The sequence below is a fragment of the Anas platyrhynchos genome, chromosome 5 (assembly GCF_047663525.1).
Source record: "Anas platyrhynchos isolate ZD024472 breed Pekin duck chromosome 5, IASCAAS_PekinDuck_T2T, whole genome shotgun sequence".
Taxonomy (NCBI): Eukaryota; Metazoa; Chordata; class Aves; order Anseriformes; family Anatidae; genus Anas; species Anas platyrhynchos.
Window position 1 is genome coordinate 41,377,404 of NC_092591.1, and position 24,960 is coordinate 41,402,363.

A 24,960-nucleotide genomic window follows, 5' to 3' on the forward strand; every position below is an offset into this window, starting at 1 on the left:
CATCAGCAGAAATAACCCAGTAAATTTCTCCTGTGACTCGGGAGAAAGAAAATTGTGCCTGGATTTGGAGACAAGGCATTTGTAGCAGCTTTCTGCCGATTCAGCCTAGAAACCTACAGGGGATACAGTACGACACGCACAGCGGCGGGGTCGTTCAGAAAGCTGCCCCACATGAGCCCTACACGAGGTTTCTGGCTCAGCGCTGCAGGTGGACATGTTAGCGCGCAGCGCAGCGCCGAGGCCTGCAGCAGGCAGACCTCCTCCTGCCCGCCGCCCCCTCCGGCGTCCGCCGCGCCGACTCCCGGGGCACTAACAGGGCAGGGGCCCCTCGGAGGGGCCGCCGCTGACCCCGCCGCCTCGGGGCGAGCCCCGCGGTGCTCCCCGCAGCACCCGGCAGCGCCGGCCCGGCCCGGCCCCGCGGCCTGCCCTCACATAGGCGCCCCGCGCGGTGCCTCCGCCGCCGCTCCGCTCGCCGCCCAGCAGCCGGGCCGCCACCGGCCGCTGCGCATCGGCCCCCGCTTCCCGGCTGCGGCAGGGAGCGGCCGCCCGGGCCGCCGCAGGGCGAGGCGGCGGCGGCCCGGCGAGCCCGCCGGTAGCTGGGGCAGGCAGTCTGCGCGGCCGCCCCGGGAGGAGGGCGCGCTGCAGGGAGGCGGCCGGGCGGCAGCGGGAGCACACGGCGGGGCCGGCGGCGTGCGCGGGTGGCGGGCTGGCTGGGCTCCGTCCCGTCGCGGGGCAGCGGGCGCCATGCGGGTGGTGGCTCTCATCAGGTAACGGGCCAGGGCTGCCGACAGGGAGGGAGGGCGCGGGGGACAGGCCGGGGTCGTGCTCCGCCTAGCGCCGTCCTCCGGCCCGGCCCCGCGCCTGCTGTCCGCCGCCCCGGCCCGGCTCCGCGGGAGGGAGGAGGGAGGGAGGCAGGGCTGCGGGGGCTGCGGGGGCAGCGGGCTGCAGGTCCCCGCCTGCAGGCAGCGAGAGGTCTGCAGCGGCTTCTGTATTCGCCTCCCCTCGCTGCCGGGACACGGGCGAGAGCTCTCTGTAAAAACACAGCAAAACGTGCACCCCCCAAAACAACCACCCGCCCACCCAAAACAAGATTCTTGCGTAAGAAAAATCTTATGCCCGAGCTGCCTGCCTGGGGCTGCGGAGCCTTTGCCAAGTCCCGGACAGTCAGGGGGAGTTTGCTACTTTCAGTTCAGTTTTCAGATATTTTTTTTTCCCCCAATGTCTTATGATCTCCTATGATAGCTTTCCTAGTGTGTCTTCTGAGAGGCATTTAATTTTGCTCACTTTAAAAAAGACAGAGCTTGTTTAATAGTTGCAGTTTGACACAGCCCTGTCTTCTGGGGCTGCTTTTTTTGCACTCCACATAGTCCTGCTGCTTTCGTCAGTTTCTACAGTTGTACTGTAAACAGCCTTTTTTTTTTTTTTTTTTTTTTTTAATTTTTTAAAAGAGATTAATACTAGTTTGTTTTCCTAACAAAGACAGGTGCAGTGCATTCCTTTCTTGAGAAATAATAGTGAATTAGAAGACAGCAAGCTAGGGAACCTGTAAATGGAAAAGGGTTGTGTATATATGAGCAGAGCATTTTTATTTTTGGGTGTACTAACTTTACTGAAGTCTTAACATTTAATCTATTAAATTCTCTCAGGCAGTGTAGAATGTCAAGGCCTGTTGAAATTGTGGTTTGGCCCCAACAGTTACAAGTCACTGCAAACATCATCCAAATTATACAACAGATGCTAATTACACTTCTCAAGACCTGCTTAAATACAGAGTAGGAAAATCAGCTTCAGTGCTTTTTCTTCTTTTAGAGATAAGATTCAGTCTTCCAGGTTTATTTATTTTGATATTCTCTAAGCAGAGGAATGTGTTAAAAGGCAGGATGAAATAAAATCCTAAAACAGGTTTGAAACACAATTGCTATTTTAATGGGCAGTTTTACAAGGATGGATTTAGTTTCAGTAATAGTTTTAAGAAGAGTTTTAAAGAGACATCAAAGTGTCTGAAATCTTTGTAACAGAGCTAGCCTCAAAGATCAGAAGAAAAAAAAAGTGGTTCTTACTTTTGAAAAGGTCAGGATTATGTATAAAACTACTTCAGCCTGTTTCTTTTTCTTCTAAAACGTTGCCCACACTTAAAGTTGATAGTCTTGCTATTAAAGTGGTATTTACGGGCTAAACCCTGTATTGTATATTGTGCTAAATCATAGACTTTTTAAAGCCAGTCTTCCAACTGAAATATGTTTTTTTCAACTCTTTAATTCTTCTAGAATTTTCTTACTGTAAATGGTTATATTTGTCAATAGCAAGTACTTTTTTTTTTTTTTCCCAGAATTCTTTTATGGAATTATGTCTTTACATTACCCTACTTTTTTTCTTCTAATATTTTGTTCATTGATAAGCCTACCTGTTGACATACCCGGAGGACTGTCAAAACTAGTCCTGTTTGTAGCCCAGCTTCGTACACTTCTCTACAAAAAGGCTTTGTGGTTTCTTCTGTGATGACAACTGAGAGGAGTTTCCAGGCAACGTTTTCAAAGCTACTTCAGTATCTGTCTTCATAGCTCTTCTTAGTGCCTTTTTTTTTTTTATTATTATTATTATTATTATTATTCTTTTTCACACCAACACAGCCTAGCTCTCAGCCAGGCTGGGCCTATGCTGGGTCCACCTTCCTCCTACACTATTGATGTCTAGATGTCTGGCTTCATTGGCCTTAATTGCCGTGTGTTTTACAGTTAGATTAGAAGACCTTGTAGGTGGGCACTATTTCCATTTGTTTCTTGACAGTTATTTTCTAGGGCTACGATAACAATAATGCAGAAAATAAATATTATAGTAGCATGTGATACAGAAGGTACTCTAGAAATTTTGGTCAAATTTGGAAAATCTGAATGTAGCCTCATCTTAAAACAATAAATTTGAATTCAACTAATTGTAATTAATTTAAAAGATTAATACGTTTATTCTGGTGTCTTTTTATTTTTAATTTAAAATTTAATTTAAAAATAATTCAATTTTAATATTGAAATGCTCTAAACAGCATAGGGAAATATCAGCTGTCATAATTATTTTTCTTGTTTGGAGTTGAAATTAGAGCTAGTGGGAGGCTCATACTTTGAAAATGAAGCCATTCAGAAAGAAAAGAGCCTTTGTCTCAGTATGTGTCTGTTAAACCTGAAATTTCACTTTATGAAATGAATGCTAACTGTGTTTTCAAGCTATCAAGCCCAGTATCCAGAACTAATGAACATATGATTTTAGACTTTTGTCCGTATATAGATTAGAAGAAAGTTGTAGGTGTGCATGAAAATAATGTCAGGTACAGATGGAACCTCAAATTAGAAATCTACTTATTATCATATTTATATTTACTTTTATAACACCGAAACATAAGCACCTGCTTTATGACAATCTGTAAAGTACAAAAGGATGCCATGTTGTTGATACTGTTTCTACTTGAGGTTTGAGTTACACAATTACAATTAGGGTCAGCATACAGAACTTTAGCATGGATAAAATGAAGGGGAATAGCTTCAAGCTCTTGCATAAATGGTAGATAAGACAGGAAACTTTTTGTTGAAAAAGCTGAAGAAATTTGATAGTAATACTGTGGCCACAAGGAAACTAGTGGCCTGCTGTAGCAAGGATTGTTTGTTACTACTGTCTGTTGTCCTCTCCCTGTCTCAGTGAGTGTAAGGCAAGGAGTAGTTTTATGGAGCTGATCTAGATCTGTGTTCCAGTTCCTGCCCTAAGCTGATTTTTGCAGTTGTAGGTTGAAGGCTGGGAATCTGAACGTAGGTTTTGTAAATGGTGTATATGCTACACCAGTCTTCGTTTTGCTGTAAGACTGTAACATTTCTTTGATAGAGATTAACATTTGTGGAAAAGCTTCTGTTTCAGTTCCACCAGGAGAGCAGGATTCTTTCCTCACTGAGAGCAGAAAAGGTTCCAGTAGGTCTTACTGGACCCTTACTGGATTCAATTCAGTCAAACTTAATTCTCCATGTTTATGGTATCATCTCTTGGCCTCAGAAAAGAATATTGTTCTGCTTGTTTTTCTATTTATTTTTTTAATCAGCTCTCATAATTGTTATCTGCAGGTATCTGTTGTAAAAAATAGCATGTTCCATGCAGAGCCAACTGAAATTACTACCTGTAATAATTATAACTTCTGGCAATGGGATGTACAAATGTACAAAATGTTGAAACTTTTGCAGATGTATCTCATGAAGTATAAATATTACTAAATGAGTGTCTTTATCTAAAATGACTGCTAACACTGGTGGCTCTCCGGAACAGATACTGGTGGTTTTTTTGTGGGTTTAGTCCTTGATAATCCTTGTTCTGAACGGATTCCAGTTTAACTGTTTGTTTGTTTGTTTTTGTGGAAGTTCTCTGATAAGAAATGGGATAAAGATTAGAACTGGATGCATGCTTTATGGATGCTGTATATAGATATTATGCATATCTATATAAACATTGTTTAAGCTTCACTATGGTGAAATCATCCTTATGCTCCTGCTAATATTTTGCATTTTATTTGAAAACTTTGCAACCAGCTCTGTTGATACTAAATTGTAGCAGCTAGGCAAAAGCCATAAGGGGCTAAAATTTTTAGCAGCATTTTTACTTAATTGCCACTGTTTTATTTTTCTTACAGTGGTGGGAAGGACAGCTGTTATAATATGATGCAATGTGTTGCTGCTGGGCATCAGATTGTTGCTCTAGCCAATTTAAGACCTGCTGAAAGCACAGGTAGGAAAGCTTTAATTCTTATGTTTGTTCGTTTGTTTGTTTTTCTCTTTTTTTTTTCTTTAATTAAAAGCAACAGATGCACAACTGTGCCCATCTTAGGTTCCTTTCTATATATGTATTTATATTGAAGGGTTTATTGAAGAAATCCCAGAGACTGAGGAAAAATCTTTTTTTCCTTCAGGGAAGGGGGACATCACACAAGATGAAGATCAGTTAAAAGAAAGACTTACACAAATTGAAAAAGGGAAAATACAAATGTTTTGGTGGTGTATGAAGAGGTTGTACGTGTTCAGTAGCTCAAATAGTAAAAGGTGGTACAGGACATCACTGAACAAAACAAACACCCTATTTCTAGAAATGCTTTAAACTGGCAGAAACCATACAAGTTGCAAAAAATAAGCAGCTGTTTTGCAGCTGCTTGCTTGTGTTTTTATCCTCATTTATCTTCCTCCATTATTCTAGCCCAGCATTTGTGAACTGGATCAAGGAACCAATTGGATTGCAATTGACCTTGGTACACATTCTTCCTTCCTTTTTCCTTCCTTCTAGCTTGGATCAGAAATGATCAGTTCCTCACAGGCTAGGCCTAGGCTTATTGTTGTGAAAGATAATGGGAGCAACTCATTGGTCTAAGCCAGTGGTGAGGTAAGAGGGGGAGATGACTACTGCTTACTTCTGTGTTGGACTAGAATGTAAAATGAAGTGATTTGTTACCCAGCTGGTAGGGGAATATAATAAATATGTTAAAATATATTACCATATGTTAACTTTTCAATGTATGTTAAACAGTTAGGCATGATACCTGGAAACTGCATGTTAGGAAGCTATACAGAGGAAGTGAAACAAAATGGGAGCTGACATCACAAATGAGTCATGGACAGAACTGGCAAATGCTTGGGAATACAGTAACAATTTATTTTCTTTGTAGCTAGGACATAATCATCTCTAATCTTGTTGAAGTATGTTGTCTTTAATATATCCACATCAGAAACGTAGTATATTGTCATTAAAATCATAAAATGCTCTCTTTAAGTGTGTAGTTGGAAATTTTGTGGAAAGTTAATTGAGGTGCTTCAGGCAATGGTGGATTCTATGCCATTCATTTTATTTTATCTTGTACCACTGTTGCCTGGAGAGTCTCAATTAATAAAGAAACTCAGTATTCTGAACTGGATATCAGTTTAAAGACCTTGTCATATTTTATGTATGTTGAAAAATACTGAGTTTTCTTTTATGCCAACTGTTCTGGTTTAGCTTGGTTAGTTGTAATTATGGGTTTGGATTTGCCCATTTTGAGCAAATACGTATCTTTGTTACTGTTGCATGGCATCAAATGTGACATGACCTAATTGTTACATCACAAATTATTTACCTTGATCAATATTATAGACCTTTCTCCTTGCAAGAGGTGCTAGAGGTACAGCAGAGGTGCATAATGTGTTTGTGTGTAAATTAAGAGGAGTGACAGTATTAACAAATTAACATTAAAATAGTGAAGTGCACTAGCTTTTAATAAATGAGGAAACATCAGGATTTTTTTTTAACCTATTTGAAAAATTATTTGAAAGATGTTTATATATAATGCCTTTATCAGAGAGTTTGTGACTTAGTTGTAATCCAAAACACCTGTATTTTAACTCTTCCCCCCCCATTTATTAGCTACAAGTTACTTACAAGAAAATTCAGTTAACTTTTTTTCTGCTGATTAAGGAAACAGCAGCAGAGACTCCTCTCCTCTCCTCTCCTCTCCTCTCCTCTCCTCTCCTCTCCTCTCCGTTAACTAATGTCAAAACATTGTAGCATTGGGTTCAAATAACCTGTTCTTGTCTCTTCATGACCATGATAACAATTTAAACAGTAAAAATTTTGGAAATTGTGACAACCTGTTGCTTATTTTCACTGTTGCACTGCACTCCAGATTTCTTGCACCGAATATGCTGAAACGGACTTGGGTTTGTGCCTCTGAGATATGCTTGTATTTGAATTACCATATAAATAATAGCAGAGTTGGACCAGTTCAAGATATTTGGATGAAGCAGGGAGGAATTCCAAAGGAGAAGTAATCTGCACAATTTCCAAATAGTTAGCATGTTCTTGACATATGTCTGTTGGGTGTAGAAAGCCATCCTTTTTTTTTTTTCCTTTCCATGTTTATAGAGGTAATGTCAGCAAACATCTGTTTGTGAACCAAAAAAATATTAACATCTATACATTCTCAGTGCTTTGAAGTATTATAGTTATATGTAACTGTTGAAATTATGTACCTAGTGTGATTATTTCTTGACTGTGGCAGGGCAGACTGATGAATTGGACAGCTATATGTATCAGACAGTTGGACACCATGCCATTGAGCTCTACGCTGATGCATTGGATTTGCCACTCTATCGCTGTGTCATTAAGGGTACCACCGTAAATAGTGGAAGAGTGTATACTGCGTGTCAGGAGGATGAGGTTGAAGACCTTTACCACCTCTTGAAACTTGTTAAGGTATGCTAAATGAAAAGAATGAAATACTTGAGGACAATTATAGCGCTTAAATGTGCTTTTATTGCTTAAATTGCTTGACTCATTTATGAATTTAGGTAAGTGATCCACTTAGGTATTTGAGAAAAGCTTTGGACACTTTTATTGTTAAAAAGTTTAACTTTTATTCCTTTGTTCTGCAAATTCCTTTGCACTGTAAATACATGGTGTAACTTTATTCAATTTATTCCCTTTTTCATACAGTGTAAATCAGGCTTATTAATCCACATTTCAGGCCCAAACCAAATGTTTATGTAGTTTGATATTTGAAATACTGCATTGTTTGATTACTTGAATTAGAGGTTTTTGAGGCTTTGTGCATTTATCAACGCATAGAAATTAAGGTATGTACATTTCCATTTGTTTGCTCTTATGCTCTATAAAGCAGAATCTATTGTTTGTTTTTATGTTGCAGATAGTTCACAAAGTATTACAGAATGTTTTATGTTTTTGATTCTGGTAGCCCTCCAACTATATTCTAATATATCACGTAATAGCTGTGGCATTTTATTGTGTTGATGTCTGCAGTGCACAGTACTAAAACAATACAATGTTCAGAAAAACATATTTATGGTTACTAAAAATAAATACACATTTAATTTTACGGATAAAACTGGTAGACCACTTTTTGAAACTTCAGCTGAAGATAGTTTTGGTCTTCAGTTCAGGTATTGAACGTTTTCCAGCACCCTTTCCACTTCCTCTGTTTTTTCCATTGAAACTAGAATTGAGATTCATAAACCTTTAGCTTATTCTTTGTTTAGTAGAAAAAAAAATCAAAAAACTTTCAGATTAGACTAAGTGGTTTGAATGCAGAGCGCTTTCTGAACCGTGTTGAAATTGGATGTTACATTTTTCTAAGCATCTTTGAAAGGGATAATCAAGATCATGTACCTGTGTTGAGTATGAGACTACTCAACAGGAGAATAGTGCATGTAGGCTGTAGCACTCTAGAGTGCTTCATGGAGGTTTTAAATGGAATGTGCATATCATGCAGTACAGAAATTTAAAGAAATATGGCACAGCACTTTTATATGTCTTACGAATCCTGATAGTATTAGAAATTAGAAGGACTAGTTAGTATATGCTGTCTCTTAAAGCTGCATGCTAGCAGTTTTCTGCCACAGTGTAACATAATAAATTACTGATCAATTTAATTAAAAATGGGCAGATTAGAGGCAATTAAGATCATACTTCCTTTTCGATCCTTGCTGTCTTTGGAGAAATGGATGCTTGACATAAATTAATGCTAATGTTAAATCTTGACAACTTCTGCTTTGGAAGTTAATACATGATAATTATAACTACAACTGAAAGAGATGTTATCAAGTTGTCTGGAACCAAATAACTATTTCTTTCCTGTATAGAAATATTAATTCCACTATATGATAGTTTAAAGATACAAATACTAACATAAAGGTTATTTTAACATACTATTTCTCTTTGGATAACCCTTGTAGTCAAATATATCTATGAAATTCTGGTGCAAAAGTTTCGGTAGAAGTCTTGCATATTCTGATGAATAATTGTATATAGCAGGTGGAAGTAATCTGCAAGAGCTTTAACTCTTTGTGTTTTTAGTTTTAAGAAAAGGAGATGAAACTTCTATATTGAAAATAATTTAGAAAACTTTTTTATTTTGCACATTTTATGACTGCAGTTTTGTAGCCTTACTATATAAGTTTTAATCACTTGTGATTTTCCTTTATGATTTTTTTTTTTAGATGTTTAAAACAGAGAGCTCAATTTGCTCTCTATTGAAAGGATAAGTGGAATTCTGCAGGAGGCTTGTAAAAATGCATCCTTAAGTGAGCTTAATTTCAAAACACTGGTCAAAATAATGCATCTTTGTTTTTCTGTCAAATGGTTTGGGGCTAACTGTGCAGGAAAGGTGTGTCGAGTTGAAAATTGCATAACATGCCTTGCTTTTACATTGTAAAGAATGTTACAATTAAAGGTACTTGTTTATTTTAAAAAAATAATTAAGAACCAACCACATTTGAAAAAACTGGTAGGATGAAATCAAAAGTATGTGATTTAAATAAAATAAAATAAAACATTATGAACGCCTGACATTTAAAAGGTTAAATGTTCCTCTGCAGTGCTTGGAAACCCAGGGCAACAGTCTTGTTGTAGTTCAAGGGACTCAAAAAGTGATGTTGACTGCCAATGACTGTAAACCTGTTAATTTTATTGTCCAAAACCTAGATGATTGTAAATTTATATTTACGCTTTTCTTGGGTAATGTCCTATTTTAGATCGTCTTTATTCTGTATATATTTTGAAATATATCAGAGTATTTATATGATGCCTGAATGCATCTAACCTGGCAGTCCTCACCTGATAGTAGTATTTTTACTTTGTGATGCATGTAAATTCTGAATTCTAATGAATAATTTAACTTCTTATCCATATTACTGAATAAGGATTACTGATATCTTTGATTGTCAATATTTGACACTTTGCATATTGGGGCTTTTTCCAGTAAGCGTGTAAGCTCTAGAGTTTCTTAGTTATCTGAATTATCATTCAGGTTTTTGTCATGTCTGTATCTTTGATATCAGGAAATGTGTAGAAAAGCTGTTTCTTTCCCTTTATTGATTAGAAGGAATGGAGCATGCAGGGGTTTTAATGAAACATTCCTGTAATGCATTCCTCAGCATAGGCTTTAACTACTTTCTCCCTCATCAGTGCAATTATGATATTGTCCAAATAATGCGTTAATGTTTTACGCAAGCATACATTACAGTGGTGTGAGAGAGGTTGTGTGTTGGATGGATTTCGGTTGAATGTTGGGTTGTATTCTATATCCCAGGGATCTACGGCTAAAGCTTTGTTTAGAGTAGTGGTTATAGCAGCTTACAGACTATACAAACCAATGCAAGATAATTTGTTTCAATTCTGGGTTTTAGTAGACAGTGCTGTCCTTTTCCAAGTTTCATGCCTTGTCTTCTGTGTTCTGTGAAGGCTTTGTTTATGTTTGGTAAGTTTCTACTGCTGGGGTGATTTGTGGAAATCTAGAACTATATTGATTAAAAGTTTTTTTTTTTTTTTCTTCAAACTATTTTTCATCTTTTATAACTTTTCAGTACTTGAGTGTTTCAAATTTAGTATTTCAAAAACTTGATTCTGTTTGTTGTTTCTGTGTAATATATTTGTGTATGCTTATTGTAAAGCATGCATGTTGACTTTCTGTGTATTTTCAGTTTTAACGTATTTCTGTCAGTTCTTTTTGTGGTGCACTTTCTGGGTTCTGAACCTGCAAGCTTACAGGAAAAAAAAAAGTATACTTGAAAGAAATTAATATACTGGATCTCAGGACTGAAGGATTATTAATTATGATACCATTCATTGGTTATCATCTGAAAAGTAAGAATTGATGTTGGGTATATTGGATTTATGAAATATTTTAGCAAAAATAGCTTTTGCTTGTGGCAGAATTTCATTTTATCAGCCTTGTGGAAGGGGAAAGAAAGAAAATTCATTTTTTAAAATAATACCACATCCTTGAGCAGTGATCTTATAACTCAGTCAGTTACTAAGAATAGGTAATGTGCTTTGTAGTTGCAGCAACAAAGAGCTTATTAATGTAGTCTGACTCATGTATTTAATTATTTTTTTTTTATGGGCAGGATCATGATTTTTGAAATAGACCGACATGGATATTTACTGAAGACAGGAAGTATTTCTGTCCGTCTGACAGATGAAATTTGCAATTTGGTGTTACTTCAGGTGATACTTTGTCTGACACAAAGTATGTTGTCCATGCAGGTTTGGGTGGAATAGAGATAATTTAGGTACTCTCATTATTCAGTGAAACTCCCTAAGACTTGAAGTTCTTCAGCAAACAGAGCTAGGGTTTGAGATAAATGAATAGAATACTAGATTATCCTGTGGCCTTTGTATAGGGATTAATTCTGTGATAGAAAATAAAGCTTTCGGTTCCTCGTTATAGGTAATAGTCTTCCATGCTACGGAAATAGTCTTCCTTTCGCTGTTCTTCAGAACTGAGCTGCTGGAGCTAATGGGTAAAAAAGGATCGTCAGGTTTGGTGCTGATGGCTGACTTTGTGGCCAAACTTCTGGGTGTTCCCAGTGAAGGTTCATGAGTAAATCTAGTAGAACTTTCTACTGCAGGTACTCAGTGTTTAAAAAATGTTTTATAAGACAGACAGTAAAGTATTTAGAAATAGTCACTTGGCTTTTAGGTATCCATCTTAATCAGCTCTTGGTAGTCTCTGTGACTTCAGTGACAGTATTTGCATGATAAAGTCTAATCCTGTATTCTTAACATGTATAAATAAGGTTTGCAGACTTCCTTGGGAGTCTTAAAGATCTAAATAGTATTAGTTAAGGAATGTCAATTGACCTCAAGAATCTAATATCAGGTCCACAGCATGCTGTTCGCCAAACTAATCTTGCAGTTTATAAATGTTCAGACAAAGCAGGTAGCTTCCTTCTCTTACTGATGGGATTCAGAGAGCTGAGAAGTCTCTGGAGCAGTTTCAGTCATCATTTCCCATTTTCTTCAATTGAAGAAAATTTGATGTTTTCCTTATTACAATTTGTGTGTGTGTGGATGTGTAGGCTAATTTCTTAAAGGTATATTTCTAAAAAAAATTTGATAAAGATTAAATTATAGGAAGAGGTATTTATTTTTATGCAAAATTTCTGGAAAACAAAACAAAACAAAAACAACTCACCCCTCCTTGATTTTTTTCTCCATATCTTAAGATATGCAAATTGAGAATACCGATACTTTGATAGATTAGCTTTACATATAATTCCGGGGTTGAAATACAATTTTTGTAGAGTAAATTAAATGTTAGTATTGAAAAAAACATCCTGAAGTGTCAAGGGAAACACTGACAGATGAAACAATAGAATTTATTTTTTGTGCCCTCTACTAGTCACGTTGATTAGGTAAACATTTGGACATTGTATCTTTTGGCACATTTTTTCTTGCCTTTAGTCATGAATGTTGTATGTAAACTTTTAGAAATTCTATTAAATGGCTACCTACCCTGACAAAAGATAAATAACTGTGCTTCCTTGCAAAATAAGATTACTTCTAAGGCAAAATATTTAATGTGATTTTTCATGCAATATACACTGAATTCCTCTACCTTTTAGAATAACAATTCCTCTACCTTTTGAATGAGTTTACCTGTAAGAATTGAATTGTCTCTTTGCACTCAGCACATTCAATGTTTTTTTGTTTTTTTTTTTTTTTTTTTTTTGTTGTTGTTGCTTTTTGTTTGGTTTGTTTGTTTGTTTGTTTGTTTAATTGACTTATTTTTTCTTTTAATTCTGGATCGAAGCTCTATAGCTTTCTCCACCTAGGGGATGGACCATTGTCACCAGCAATGAATAAGAACCAGCGATGAATAAGTTAAAGGAAGAGGTTAAGAAGTAATCACACAGTTAGCAGTACTTCAGACACAATAAAAATAATTATAGATCTTGTTCCATTCTCAAGACATTTTGTGTGTATGTGTGTGTGTTTAGTTTGAATTTTAAAATGAGAAGGGAACAAGGAAATTTTTTAATCAACAGGATGCCTGTCTCATCTGAACTGTTCAGGAGGGGTCAGTTTTCCTTCCAGAATGGGATCTTGAGCAACGTTTGAGACTACCTCAAACATTTCTTACCGTGAGAAATGTTGAGCCTCATGTAAACAAAAAAGTCACTGTATTTCTCCCTGTTAGGTGTGTGGAGTTGTTTTCACTCACTCTGTCTTGTTGTGTTAATATTGAATAAGCAGAGACAGTCAGGCTGGTGGTGAAAGATGGTAAGCAAGCCTGAGGGCTTGTTCTGGTCAGCTTTAAACCTCTGATTGCCAGGTTTTCCTAATTTCCTATTTCCAGGGCATCTCTAGTGTGACCTTGCCTGCTGAATATGATGTTCTGGGTTGCAAGATTCTCACATGCATTTGGAAATGGGCAGCCAGGCATTGTTTACTGGACGCCAAATGAACCGTGCACTCACAGCAAGCTTGATAAACACACATTTCCTCCTTTTATCAGTGAGATTGCAGAATGTGAAGTATGAGTTTCCAGTTTTATTCATTCCCTTCAAACCTCTTCCTGTTTAAAAACTGAATCTCACTAATTGGATGATGATACATCCGTAGATTTTGTTTTGCTTTTTTTGTTATTTTTGTTTTGAATTCTACTTACTGGTCACTGACATTTTATTTCTGTGCCTACCTTGACCAGGTTTGGCAGACGTTCAGATAAAAGCTTTCCATTTGTTCAGCACAGAAAAGGTTCATCCCTATCAATGTAAAGTGAATGCTAATTAACAGTAATGACTTCTAATCACTTTGCTTTTATGCTCCTTAGGAGCACTGCTATTATCCAATGTAGTTAAGTGAAATGCTTGTATATGAATCAACAATGCTGTATTTCTTCTAGCAGCTATTGCTCATAATCAAGCTTTGAATAAATTACGATAGTAAAATTGGTTTTAATGTGCTGTATTGCATGGGGAGAAAGGAACCTCAAATATCTTGTTAAATATCTTGAATATTTAGAGTCATCTATTAACATTTTGGCATTCGGTATTGTAGTTAAATGGAAAAATACATTAAGATGTTTAAGTCAATTTTGTAAACGTTATCAAAACTTTTTTTGTGGTTTGAATTTTATTTAGGTGACATGCATAGACTCAACAGCTTCAGTAATAGCCCCATTTGGATTCAATTGTACGTCTGTGGAAATGAACTACAACATTTCTAAGTTAAAACACAGTTAATTTTATGCAGAGTTAACGGGTATCATAATTTAAGACCTTTGCTTGTTTTGGTCCTGTGTTGTAGTTGACGTTTAGTGGGTTAATATGCACTTCTTTTATTAATACTGTGTAGTTAAGAAAAACTATTAGTTTTGGTTACCTGCATGCAGCCTGCCTGCAGACTTAACATACTTCAAAAGGAGTATGAAAATAATAATAGTGAAAATTTTCTAATACTTAAAAACAACAAAGTAAGGTGAAACTTTTAGAATAAAACTGGACTATTAGTCAGAAGCAATGCTAATGAAAAACAATTGCTATATAGATCACTAGACTGGTAATATGTTCAGCAATTCTAAAATAATTTTGATTTAGAAACAGAATTAGCCTGAAGTCAGCATATATACCAATTTAAGTTTAGTTGACTTTCACTTAATGTTGCATATATGTTGCCTGTTTGGAAGCTAAACATGAGAAAAACCTGGATGAAACCTGTTTCCAACATGCGTGCTATTTTTTTTTATTTTTTTTATTAACAATTACTTAATTACAAGCATTCCATGGTTTTAGTGTCTGTGAAAGAACTGGGGTCTTTCCTGGTAAATATAGTTGTGGTGTCTGGCTTTGCATTTTTTTTCAAATTTCATTTATAAATAATAATTGGATTTTGATTTTCTGTGGAGATTTCCTTTCGTGTAGTATCTGTCTGTTCATGCTTAGAGAGACAGTTTCTTCACAGTTACCATCACAGTTTTTATGCATGTGGATGTGAGTGAGTATCCACAGGCAACGTGTGTGGTTTTGGTTTTGTTTGTTTTTGTTCATTCATGCACGTAACTGTAGACAATTTTCTGGTAGATGTTTTGTCTATTTGCTTGAGCATCTTCTCTGCTAACCGTTATTCTTTGGTTTGTTATGCCCAACTTATTTTGAAAATATCTTTCATTTAGCTTTTCTTCTTTAAATGTGATTTCAAGTCAGTGTTCATAATGTATCCTATGCTTTTTGCTATAATACTGTAAAACATGTTTCTTGTGGTTTTGTTTTGCTTTGTTTTTCCAGCAGATTGTTGAAAAATGAGCAGCACCTTTCTCCTGTACGGTTTCATTTAAGTGGATGATGCTATCAGTATCTTATTTCAGTACTTCGGTTTCTTGCTTGGCAACTTCATCAGGCTTCTTAAGGATAGACATGAAAAAAATGGAGAGGAAAAAAAAAAAAGAAGAATCTTATTCTGTGCCGAAGCAACTACCTGCTTTATATTGTTTGCAATTCTCATTAGGCAGCAGTAATGCATGTTTTAAAATTTATTGTTTTTTAATGAAATATAATTGGGGATAATTCTAATAAAATGCAATCAAGGATAGAAGAGCTTTTATAAAATTGAACAGTAAAACATTTATCAAATTTGTTTTCATAAACATTTTTATCTCTGGAGCCCATTCTTTGTGTAAAAATCATTTTGTTTTCTTACACAATCACTTATTTAAGCTGACTTATTGAATACACCCCTATTTGATATGAACGTCATACATACAGCAATTGCATGTTTGCGTTACTCTCAGCTGGACGCTTACTGTTTCTGATCAGTATGTTTAAAGGCAATTCTTACAGAAGGACTAGGATTTCATTTGGTTTATATTGCACCAACATTACTGTTTTCAAAATAGAAATGATTGATTTGTAACTGTCATTAGGAAAAAAGGAATAAAACAGAATTGGCCTTTTACAGAGAACTATACAGTATGAAGATACTGCGTGTTGATAAATTCTGTCTGGGGAAGAAGTGCACGATGGGCAGCACTCATTTTCATATTGATTATGACTGGGATTCCTGGAAGAGGTTGCTGTTTGCAAAGGATAAGGAAGTACTATGATTAGTTACCTTCTCCATGGAAAGTACTACAAAGGAAAATGCCAAATGTGTGCACTGCAGTATTCCTATCAGCCTGACAGTCTGCTACGTGAACATTTTTTCAGTCCGTTTTCCTTCAGAAATACAGCTTCAGTCTTTTTGCTGTATTACTATATTAGGTGTAGTGCATTTGCATGCTCTCCTAACTCTGGATTCTTTCTTTCTCTCTTTTCTTTCTGGCAGTCTTCTGTTTCTCAGGCCGTCAGTACTGTAACTCCTGAAAACTGGTACAACAGTGCCCTCTGTAGTTCCTCCATAGAGCTGGTTTTGAGTATTCAGGTAAAGAGCAGGGTGTTTAGATTTATTTTTAACTCCGACACAGCACTTTTTTCCTTGAGGAAACATTTTGATTTTCACTGTGTTTTACACACGAGAAAGGGAACAAAGGAAGACTATTCTGAGTCCTCTTTTATTTATATTTTTTGGCTCTGTTTTGTCATTATATAGTGAAAAACTGAGATGTTATCAGGCATTCAGGGCAGTCTTTAAAGGGGATGGAAGTTTGAGTTTTCTTGGAGCTTCTTGTGGTTTTTGTCATTTGGGTTTGTTTGTTTTATGTGGACCTTAAAACTACATAGTTTTAGACTTTATGCTTGCTGTTCCTCTTAAGCCAGGTCTTGAATGACCTGCCAGGGACTTAAGATGTGCTTGCCACAGCCCCTAAGCTTTATTAATGTGGTTTTAATTCACACCGTGACTGAAGTAATTGTTGTCCTTTAGCATTGATTTGTCTCCAAAACTCATTTGCAATTTAGATTTTTTACCTCATTATAGGTAAATAATATGCAAATAACTTTTTATTGCGCGTTTTCTGCAGAACTTATTGGACGGGTTTAGTATTGAACACACGTGCCCAGAATTGTGGTACATCTGCATTCACACTCATGAACTGCCATTTAAATATTACAAACTACAGTAAGAAAGCATGACCTTTTTAAAAATAAAGGTTTTAACTACAATTAGTTTCTTCTATAACAGTATCATAAAAGTCACTCCATGAAAAGTTAAATGGTTTTATTTTATGATGGGGAGTGTTAATGTATGTGTAGAACACACTCTTAATGCACTTCTATGAATTGAAAATCATAAGTCATTGCAGTAAATTATAGTTAATGATGTAACCATTGATGGCTATTCAAAACATTCCTGTATCTCTAATGATTTGTGTAAAACACATGACTGCCCACATCCCTTAGTTCGTTTGGAGCAGTAGATAGATAAACGCACCAGCTTTCTACTTCTGAAGACTATTTTTCTCTGTAACAAGTGATAAGAATTTTGTTGGAGTAAATAGTACATCACAAACCACTCTGCAGTATTTGAGTTCTGGTAATAAATGAAGATGAAGGCTAAATTAAAATAGCCCTCTCTGATAAGAGGTGAGAGGCTTTGAGAGTGTAGTGTGTCCAAGCTTTGATTTTTTTCATCTGCCTAGTTTATGGGTAATCTCTAGCTTCTCGACATATGAGCTCTTCACTTTTTACCGACGTGGGATTTCATATACTGAAATGTTGCTGAAGGAAGCAACTCTTATGGTATAATGTGCACTGTCTAATCCAGGAAATACCCTGTATCTGCTACCCATTAACATAAAGTATTACAGAAGTGACCTGTGGGTGGGTTGCTTTTCTGTTTGTTTGTTTTAGTTAAGCAAATATTTTTATGCTGGCAGAAATGTAATGTTAAATTTGGTCAAAATGACTTTACTTGATTCAAAATTTAACTGAAGTTGTGAATCAAGCTTAGTTCTTGCACCGATTGTGCAATTATTGCTAATCTTAAATATTGATTTCTTTGTTTCATTTTTGTTAATGAGCTTCTTCATGCACTGTTACCTTCATAATACCCACACAAGCTTGCTGAACTGTCTTTAATTTGTTTCTGTTTTTTGTTTGTGTTTTTTGTTGTTGTAAAACATTTTTTCCTTACAATGAGTTTCCATGTACCATGAGTTGTTACAATTTTTTAAGTGATCTTGAAAATTTAATCCTTGAAGACTGGGCAGAAATTGAGTATTAGAAAGGAGTTATATAAATTCCATTTTTAATCAGTTAATGCCTGCTTTATATATGGTTTTAATCTTTTGAATAGAATTTCATCATATTCTTACTACAAAGTAAATAAATGAAAGTGATTTCTTTTAAGTGTTCAAAGGATAGCAGTGCAAGAAGGATTTAATTTTGCACTGCAACCGCTGAGACAGGTAAGTTGATGTTTATGGGGAGGGAAGAATAAAGTATATTTTCTTGCAATAAAATTAGCAAATTAAGATTCAATTTGATTAAAATAGTGGTAAGTGTAGATTGTATTATTGGAGATGATGAAGTACAGCTCTTCTGTCTACCGAGAATGAGCACAATTTATGAAGACCAGGCAAAGAAGTGAATAGAGCAGCCACTGCAGATATTTAAAGGAAATGCCCGGTTTATTCTACATACTTTTTTTTGCTTTTTAGTCAATGTTAATGATAATTTTATCTCACCTAATAATCATTCCTTTCCCTTAAAATATCACGCTTCTTTTCAACTAGTTGGATTAAATCTGAAATAATCAGAAAAAAAATGAACTCATTTTTCAGGTGTCCTTTCATAAAACTTGAGTTAATGCAGGGTAGGTAATGCCATGACTGAATATCATCTTGATTTTGACTTTGTCTTTGACTGTGAAATACCAAAAGATACGGATACTGCATCACAGAATCACAGTGAATCACACAGAATGTTAGAAATGTCTTTATAGAAAGCAATACATATCTACTTAGGGAACAGATTTCACTGGTTAACAGTTGTCTACATTATAACAATAGTTTGAAGATGAAAAATAAATATTGCAGTCTAAAATAGAACATTATTTGACATAAAAAGAAGTGTTGACTTTTCTCACTGGAAGCATTTATAAAGAATCTGTATGACCCCAGTGGACTCTTTACATTTAACTTTAAATTGAATTTTTAAGACTTTTTTTTTTCTTAGAATGTTCTATTAAAACATTTTTTAATTCTATTTTTAAGACCTTCTTTCTACAGAACTTGATCAAACGAGAGAGAATTTTTGATTGTATAGTATTTTAAAAGGCAGAAGTTAGTGTTTAAGTGTTACTTTGTGGAATCTGTATTTATAACTACAAAAGTATAGATGATATTCTCAAAAAGAACCGTGTGGTATTAATAGTTAATTAGGAGTTGCGTTTTTTGATTTTTCTTTTGTTGTGCTGCTTATTCAATGACTTTATGAGTTGTTCTTAAGATACCAGTAGTGCTGTAAACTGTATTGGCCTTTTTTGTCGTGCAATTTTGGTAGCTGAAACAGTGATTCCATTGTACTCCAAGAAAGCATAGTTGGTTACAGAACATGTCATAGAGGTAGGCGAATTAAGCTACCTGGCATGGCTTTGTCTTGGCTTTTTTCAGCTTCTGTGTTCCCTGGCCAAAGTACAAGCACAAAGAGATGATTAGTGTGTATAGATACATAATACTTTGTAGAACCTTAGTTTAACCTGTTATGCTTGTGATTTTTTTCAGAGCTACGTAATAGATGGTTTATAATTAATTGCTTGTTTTAACTTATTAGTCTTTTCTATTCATGCAATCATTCTGCTGCAGTTTGTTTGATAAAGCCATGTAATTTATTTTTTTTTTCCACACCCCTTAACTTTCTTCAGACTTCTACAGATTTCGGTTGTGGGTTTTTTTATTTGTTTGCTTTTTTTGTGCTACAATAAGCGGTCCATTTTGCCACTTTATCACCCACCTTTGCCACTCATTGTCCTTTGGAAACCAGTTGTATGTTTTCAGGGAAGGTCTGTCAGTTATTATTTATTACCCACTTGTCATTGTGACTTACTCATTGCCTACATCACCATTCTCAAAAGTATTGCTTTACAGAAATGGTGAACAGTGTTCTGAAGGAAAGATCAATAACTGCTTTAAAAGGAAGATTTACCCTGAGACTTGGATCTTCCTTTTAATACTAAATCTGTGCTATTAGTTATGAGGTGGCTTTAATATTTTGACATCAAGTACTCTCTTTCTGGAAATGGAAAGACTCTGCTGTTAACTAACTTTTATGGAGTAGCATGACTTTGGCAGTTAACTTCAAAACATCTAATCTTCTAATTTTCAGTACTTAGTGGCTTTTCCTGAATTGTTTATCTTCTGAGCCGAAAATAGTTTCACTCCCTAACAAAAAATGAAGAAAAGTCATTTAAGGAATAAACATTTGAAAAGTTTCACTTGAATTACAGTGATAATGTCATGTTCAACTGCACAAAGAAGGGAGGACACTTGTTTGAAACCTTCTTCAGTTGAAGAAAAAAATTTTCTCCCCATGCTATTAAAATTGCCTTGAGAATTTGATGATCCACACTCTTCCCAATTCTATGTGATATTGACACCTTTTAAAAGGTGGTTGCTCAAGCATGTTATGTGAATATGTTAAATTTATTGTATTAGTTACAGATTTAGGCAGCTGAGAAGTTGAAAATGGCAAATGCATACTTCCTTTCTCTCTTTTGTATTATCTTGTACTTGAACTAAGGTGGAAAATCAGATTTTAAACATGTTAAAGATTATATCACAAAGCTGATTAGGAGGAGACTAAACAAAAGGCTATGTCGGTGTCTGATGTTTCGTAATTTTTGATTTCTTGATTCTGCAATATTAATTTTTTAAAATATTTTAAGTGAAGATAAAAGACCTAAATTGTGTGCATGCGAACACCTTTGGACCAGGCACATGAGAAAGGTTGGAACTTACAGTCCCTTTTGATGAAAAAAATATTTGCTGTTTGAAATAAGGAATTACCAAGTTTAGTTGACAATCTGTTGTTATTTCATAGGTAGGAAAGAGGTTTTTGTATTTGGAAGACAACTGAGAGTTTCAGTGGGAATTTTTATTTAGTCAGTTTGTTTGTTGTTTTATCTTATAGTTGCTGTTTCATCAGTTGGTAGGCATTAGTGCTGTGTTATCATCATCTGCTCCCAATACAATTGTATCACTGTCATTCCAGCCTTGGAATATTCATTTTCTTAGTAATTTTTTTTTCCTAGCTGTGAGAATTTTGGCTGCCAGAGTATTCCTGAGACATACAAACAAAAGAAAGTTTGCAACATTATATAATATGGAATTCAAGTTCAAAGTTCAAGAAGCGTTTGGGCATTGTACTTAGTCATATGGTCCAAATTTGGGGGTAGACCTGTGTGGAGCCAGGATTTGGACTCCATGATCCTTATGGGGTTCCTTCCAACTCAGGATATTCTGTGATTCTATGATATGGGTATAGTGCATTATAGAATAGGAATTACTCTTCCTTTCTTGATTGCTGCAGTTAAAAAAAACAAAAAAAAAAAACAAAAAAAACCACCACAAACCTTAAGTATTTTCAAAGATACCTTTGTAGTCTTATGGAATGTTACTGTTCATTAATAAGTACTGTAGATGGATAGTGTGCAACTAGAGTTCCCTGCTGTTATTTATCATCTCTGTATCAGTAGTTTACCTACCTCAGGTTTTTAGTTTTTATGCATACATTATTCCTTCACTTCCCCCTCTTCCTTCCTTAATTCTCCTCCCTTTTTTTTTTTTTCTTTCTCCATTGAGGAAGTTTTAAGTTGTTCCCTTGATTCATTTGGAGTGGAAAGTATTAGCGTTTACAGTGTCCCCTTTGAATTGAACCCACACAGGATCCAACCACATTTAGTTTTCACCCTAGCCTTTTATTGTTCTTTTCTTGTCTATGACGTGCTTTATCCATTCCTAGTGAAAAATTTTATTCTAATTTTCTTAATGATGCAATCTTGTCTTTATTAGACAAGTGTCATCTCTTTAATGCCTAATTTCTTATTTCAGCAAAGCATAGAGCTGTTGTTTCTCTTTGGTCACTTGTTGGTATGTTTCAGTAGACATGCTTAACAAGAGGTTGTGTTCTTGCCAGTGTATATATTTGAAACATATGAGTAAATTTATCCTATGTTAATTGCACCGTATTAACAGTTCTTGACTGAGACCACACATGCAAGTCTCATGTTATTTTATTGTTTCAGATGACTGTAGGTTTGCGATCCTTGACCTCTTCTAAGCATACAATTACAATACAACTTTATAATAATAAAGACATTGGTTTAAAAAACTGAGAAAGTAAAAACTTGTCAGTTTATAAACTGATACCTCAGAGCAAAACAGGAGGAGTTCCAGCTGAAAGCCTGATATAAATATTTTGCCTCTGTTAAATGAGACAAAAGTATCTGTGGAAAAGCCACACTTATTTTTTTCCTTGTAATAATCTCCATAGTGGCCAGCCCACTGTGTGATTGTCTGCTCTGAGAACTGGAAGGGGGCTGAAACCTCAATGAATGTGAATGGTACTGAATCTGCCATAACCATTTCTAATGTCCTTGTCCCCATCCGATTGGTTTTATTTGTTTTAATACTGTCTTTTTTTGTATCACATAGTCAGTTTGTGTTGGACTAAACTCAGACTGTTCCTTGGCCAATGGCTTCTTTGGTGAACACAGTACTGCTTTTAATAAAGAGCTTCTTTTCCTTTTCCTCTTATCTTGTTACTACAGTCACTTATGCCAAGGCCATAGGTCATGATAAGTACCTATTTGCAATTTTAGATGTCTCAGTCCTCTGAAACTTCAATTTCTGTGTCTAAAAAATAAAGTATATAATAATAACGAATAACTGCTAGTAAATACCTTGACTGGAGAAGAGGCATGTGGCTGGAAACCAGCAGTATAAAATTAATATATATTAGCTTTCAACAATAAAGAATCCTGAAGATGCTTTAAAAAAACAAACAAACAAACAAAACACCTTTAAGTAACAAGCAATTTGGAAAATCTTAATTCAAGCAATGTTTTCTGTAGTTATAGGCAGTGTGTTCTTAGCCTCAGAATACCATAACACTCTGCTTCTGAGGAGTGAGCTTATGAGGAGAGGTGATAAAGGAAGGCGTGCTCTTCTCTGTGATGCAGGTAAGATGAGAAAAAATTAAAATTCAGCTTGTTTTGAAAAATGTTTTTAAAGATGTGGAACCTGGGTGGTACAAGAAAAATGCTATTGGCTTTAAGCAGAGAAGGTACAAAAGGGATCTTTGATGCTGTATATAGGCCATTTTATCTTACTTGCTATCAATTTCCTATCAAAATAACGTATATAGTAATACATCCATTGGACAAAATATAGTTTGAATTATACTCTAAGTGTAAAGTCATGTTTTGCATTTTATTAAATTTCACTCAGGAAGAGGAGGAAAGAGCTGAACAGAGATACAGTGATCAAATGTGTAAATTATGTCAGTTTTTCTTTTTGCATTTTCTTGGAAATTGCCTCCATGCCTTTCCCCTCCTCACCCGCTTTCCAACTTTGATATTCTATGATTCAATCTTTACTCCCATCTTTCTCAGCCACCTGTGTATCACTGGTAATTTTCCATTGAAGTAGGTTCGGGAACAATTTAGTTAAGTTACCTACTGGTGGGCCTCCCTGCTTTTCTTTGCAGTGTTTTCTGGCTTACAGCTTTTCATGATGATATTTTTCTCCATACTGCTCACAATTTTAAATCTCAAATTCCTGTCTTTCTCCATTGTTAAATGCCTATCTTCACTACAGCAAGCTATGTGTTCTTCTTATTCTTTGAAACATTGCTAACCTACAAACCTGCCTCTCTCGTTCATGTTTGTGTACCCTTTCTGGCACTCCCATGGTGGCTAAGGGCACATCTTCCTTAGGGACAGAAAGCCTTTCTTCCAGTTGGAAGAAATAGTAATTTTCTTCTCATCTGCAATCAGCCACAAATTTACTTGCAAAGTTTAATGGCACATAACACTACTGCTCTGAGAGCAACCTGAGGGTACAGCCCTGCTTGACAGTAAGAGATGTCAAAATTTCACAAGACTGAAAATAAATTACAGTTTTATGCAAGTTGATAAAATAAAGCAAGATAGTGCAGATTTTACCAGAAAATTAAGAGATGATGCAATTCAGGCATTTAAAAATAAAATTTTCATGCTAAGTTTTAGAAGAGGGTAAATTTTCCATAATTTTTCATCATTGTTGTATTGCAATGACTTTGCTATGTATTTTTATTTTGTTTTTGCTGTGCTGATATTTTATGTTCTTATCTTTTGACATTTCATTAGCACTTTCTCATGTGCCTTTCCCTTCTGTTTCTTCCAGTCTCCTAAATATCCTTCATTTCAGATTCTTCGGCAAGGCAGATCCTCAGGACTCCCTTTCTTTTTGCTACCCAAATTCTCTCTACCTTAGAGAAATAAACTTCTAATTGTCCCCTAACGTGTGGTCTTGCCATCTTGGGCTGGGGCAGTGTTGCTTGTATGTGTTGGCGTTTCCTTTGGGCTTTGCCTGGATTTAGGGTAAATTAGACTTCATGTGAGTCTGGTTTAGGATCTGATTCAAACTTGTCTTGTTGCCTGTGAAAGAAATATTTTATTTCATTTCAGAAACATCGTGCCTGTGTAAAATGGGGAAGTTGGATCAGATTTGCACAGAACAGACATGCAAGAATTGATGGTCTCTGATGTCAGCTTTTAATGCAAAATCTGCGTGAACTTTGCAGGTTTTGGCCATTCATTTTTACAGAATGTATCTTACTAGGGCCAGATTGTGAAACTGACCTGGATTTCAGTCTGTTGATTGCATAATCTCCATTTTGCAGGCAAAAGATTTCCAGAGGTTTATGGTGAGAATCTGGAGGAAAATTAGATACTGAAATTTCCTGTGAGATGAACAAAACCAGAAAGATGTCTCTCTGTGTTCCTAAACGTTAACAGCTCTTTCTTCTGAGAAAATGGTTTGGTGTGTTTTCTGCTGTTTACTGGGGATCACTACCTTAAGATAGATATTAACCCATTGAAAGTCCAGGAATATCTTTAAATACCAATGGCTTGCATCTACTTTGGCTTTGCTGCGGTGTGGGCAGGAGATTGTTTTGCTGTCTTGCTGATTCTTAAAGCCCTTCTTGGCAAAATTAAATGGGGTCATTCTGAGTCACTGAAAAGCGTCAATGCTGC

The 24,960-nt window shown here is 36.0% G+C and overlaps 1 protein-coding gene across 3 annotated transcripts in view; it reads left to right on the top strand.

Annotated features, from left to right (window-relative positions):
• Nucleotides 1-200: 200 nt before the first annotated feature.
• Nucleotides 201-24,960, top strand: part of DPH6 (diphthamine biosynthesis 6) — a 196,472-nt gene continuing 171,712 nt past the window's right edge. Inside the window, exons 1-3 of one of the 3 annotated variants that reach the window (XM_072038918.1) lie at nt 201-767; nt 4,661-4,755; nt 7,049-7,242. In XM_072038918.1, coding sequence (XP_071895019.1) covers nt 745-767; nt 4,661-4,755; nt 7,049-7,242 — 312 coding nt within the window. In that variant the 5' untranslated portion in view covers nt 201-744. The remainder of the gene's footprint in view (nt 768-4,660; nt 4,756-7,048; nt 7,243-24,960) is intronic. The other 2 variants (XM_027458247.3, XM_027458245.3) reach the window with 2 other exon arrangements.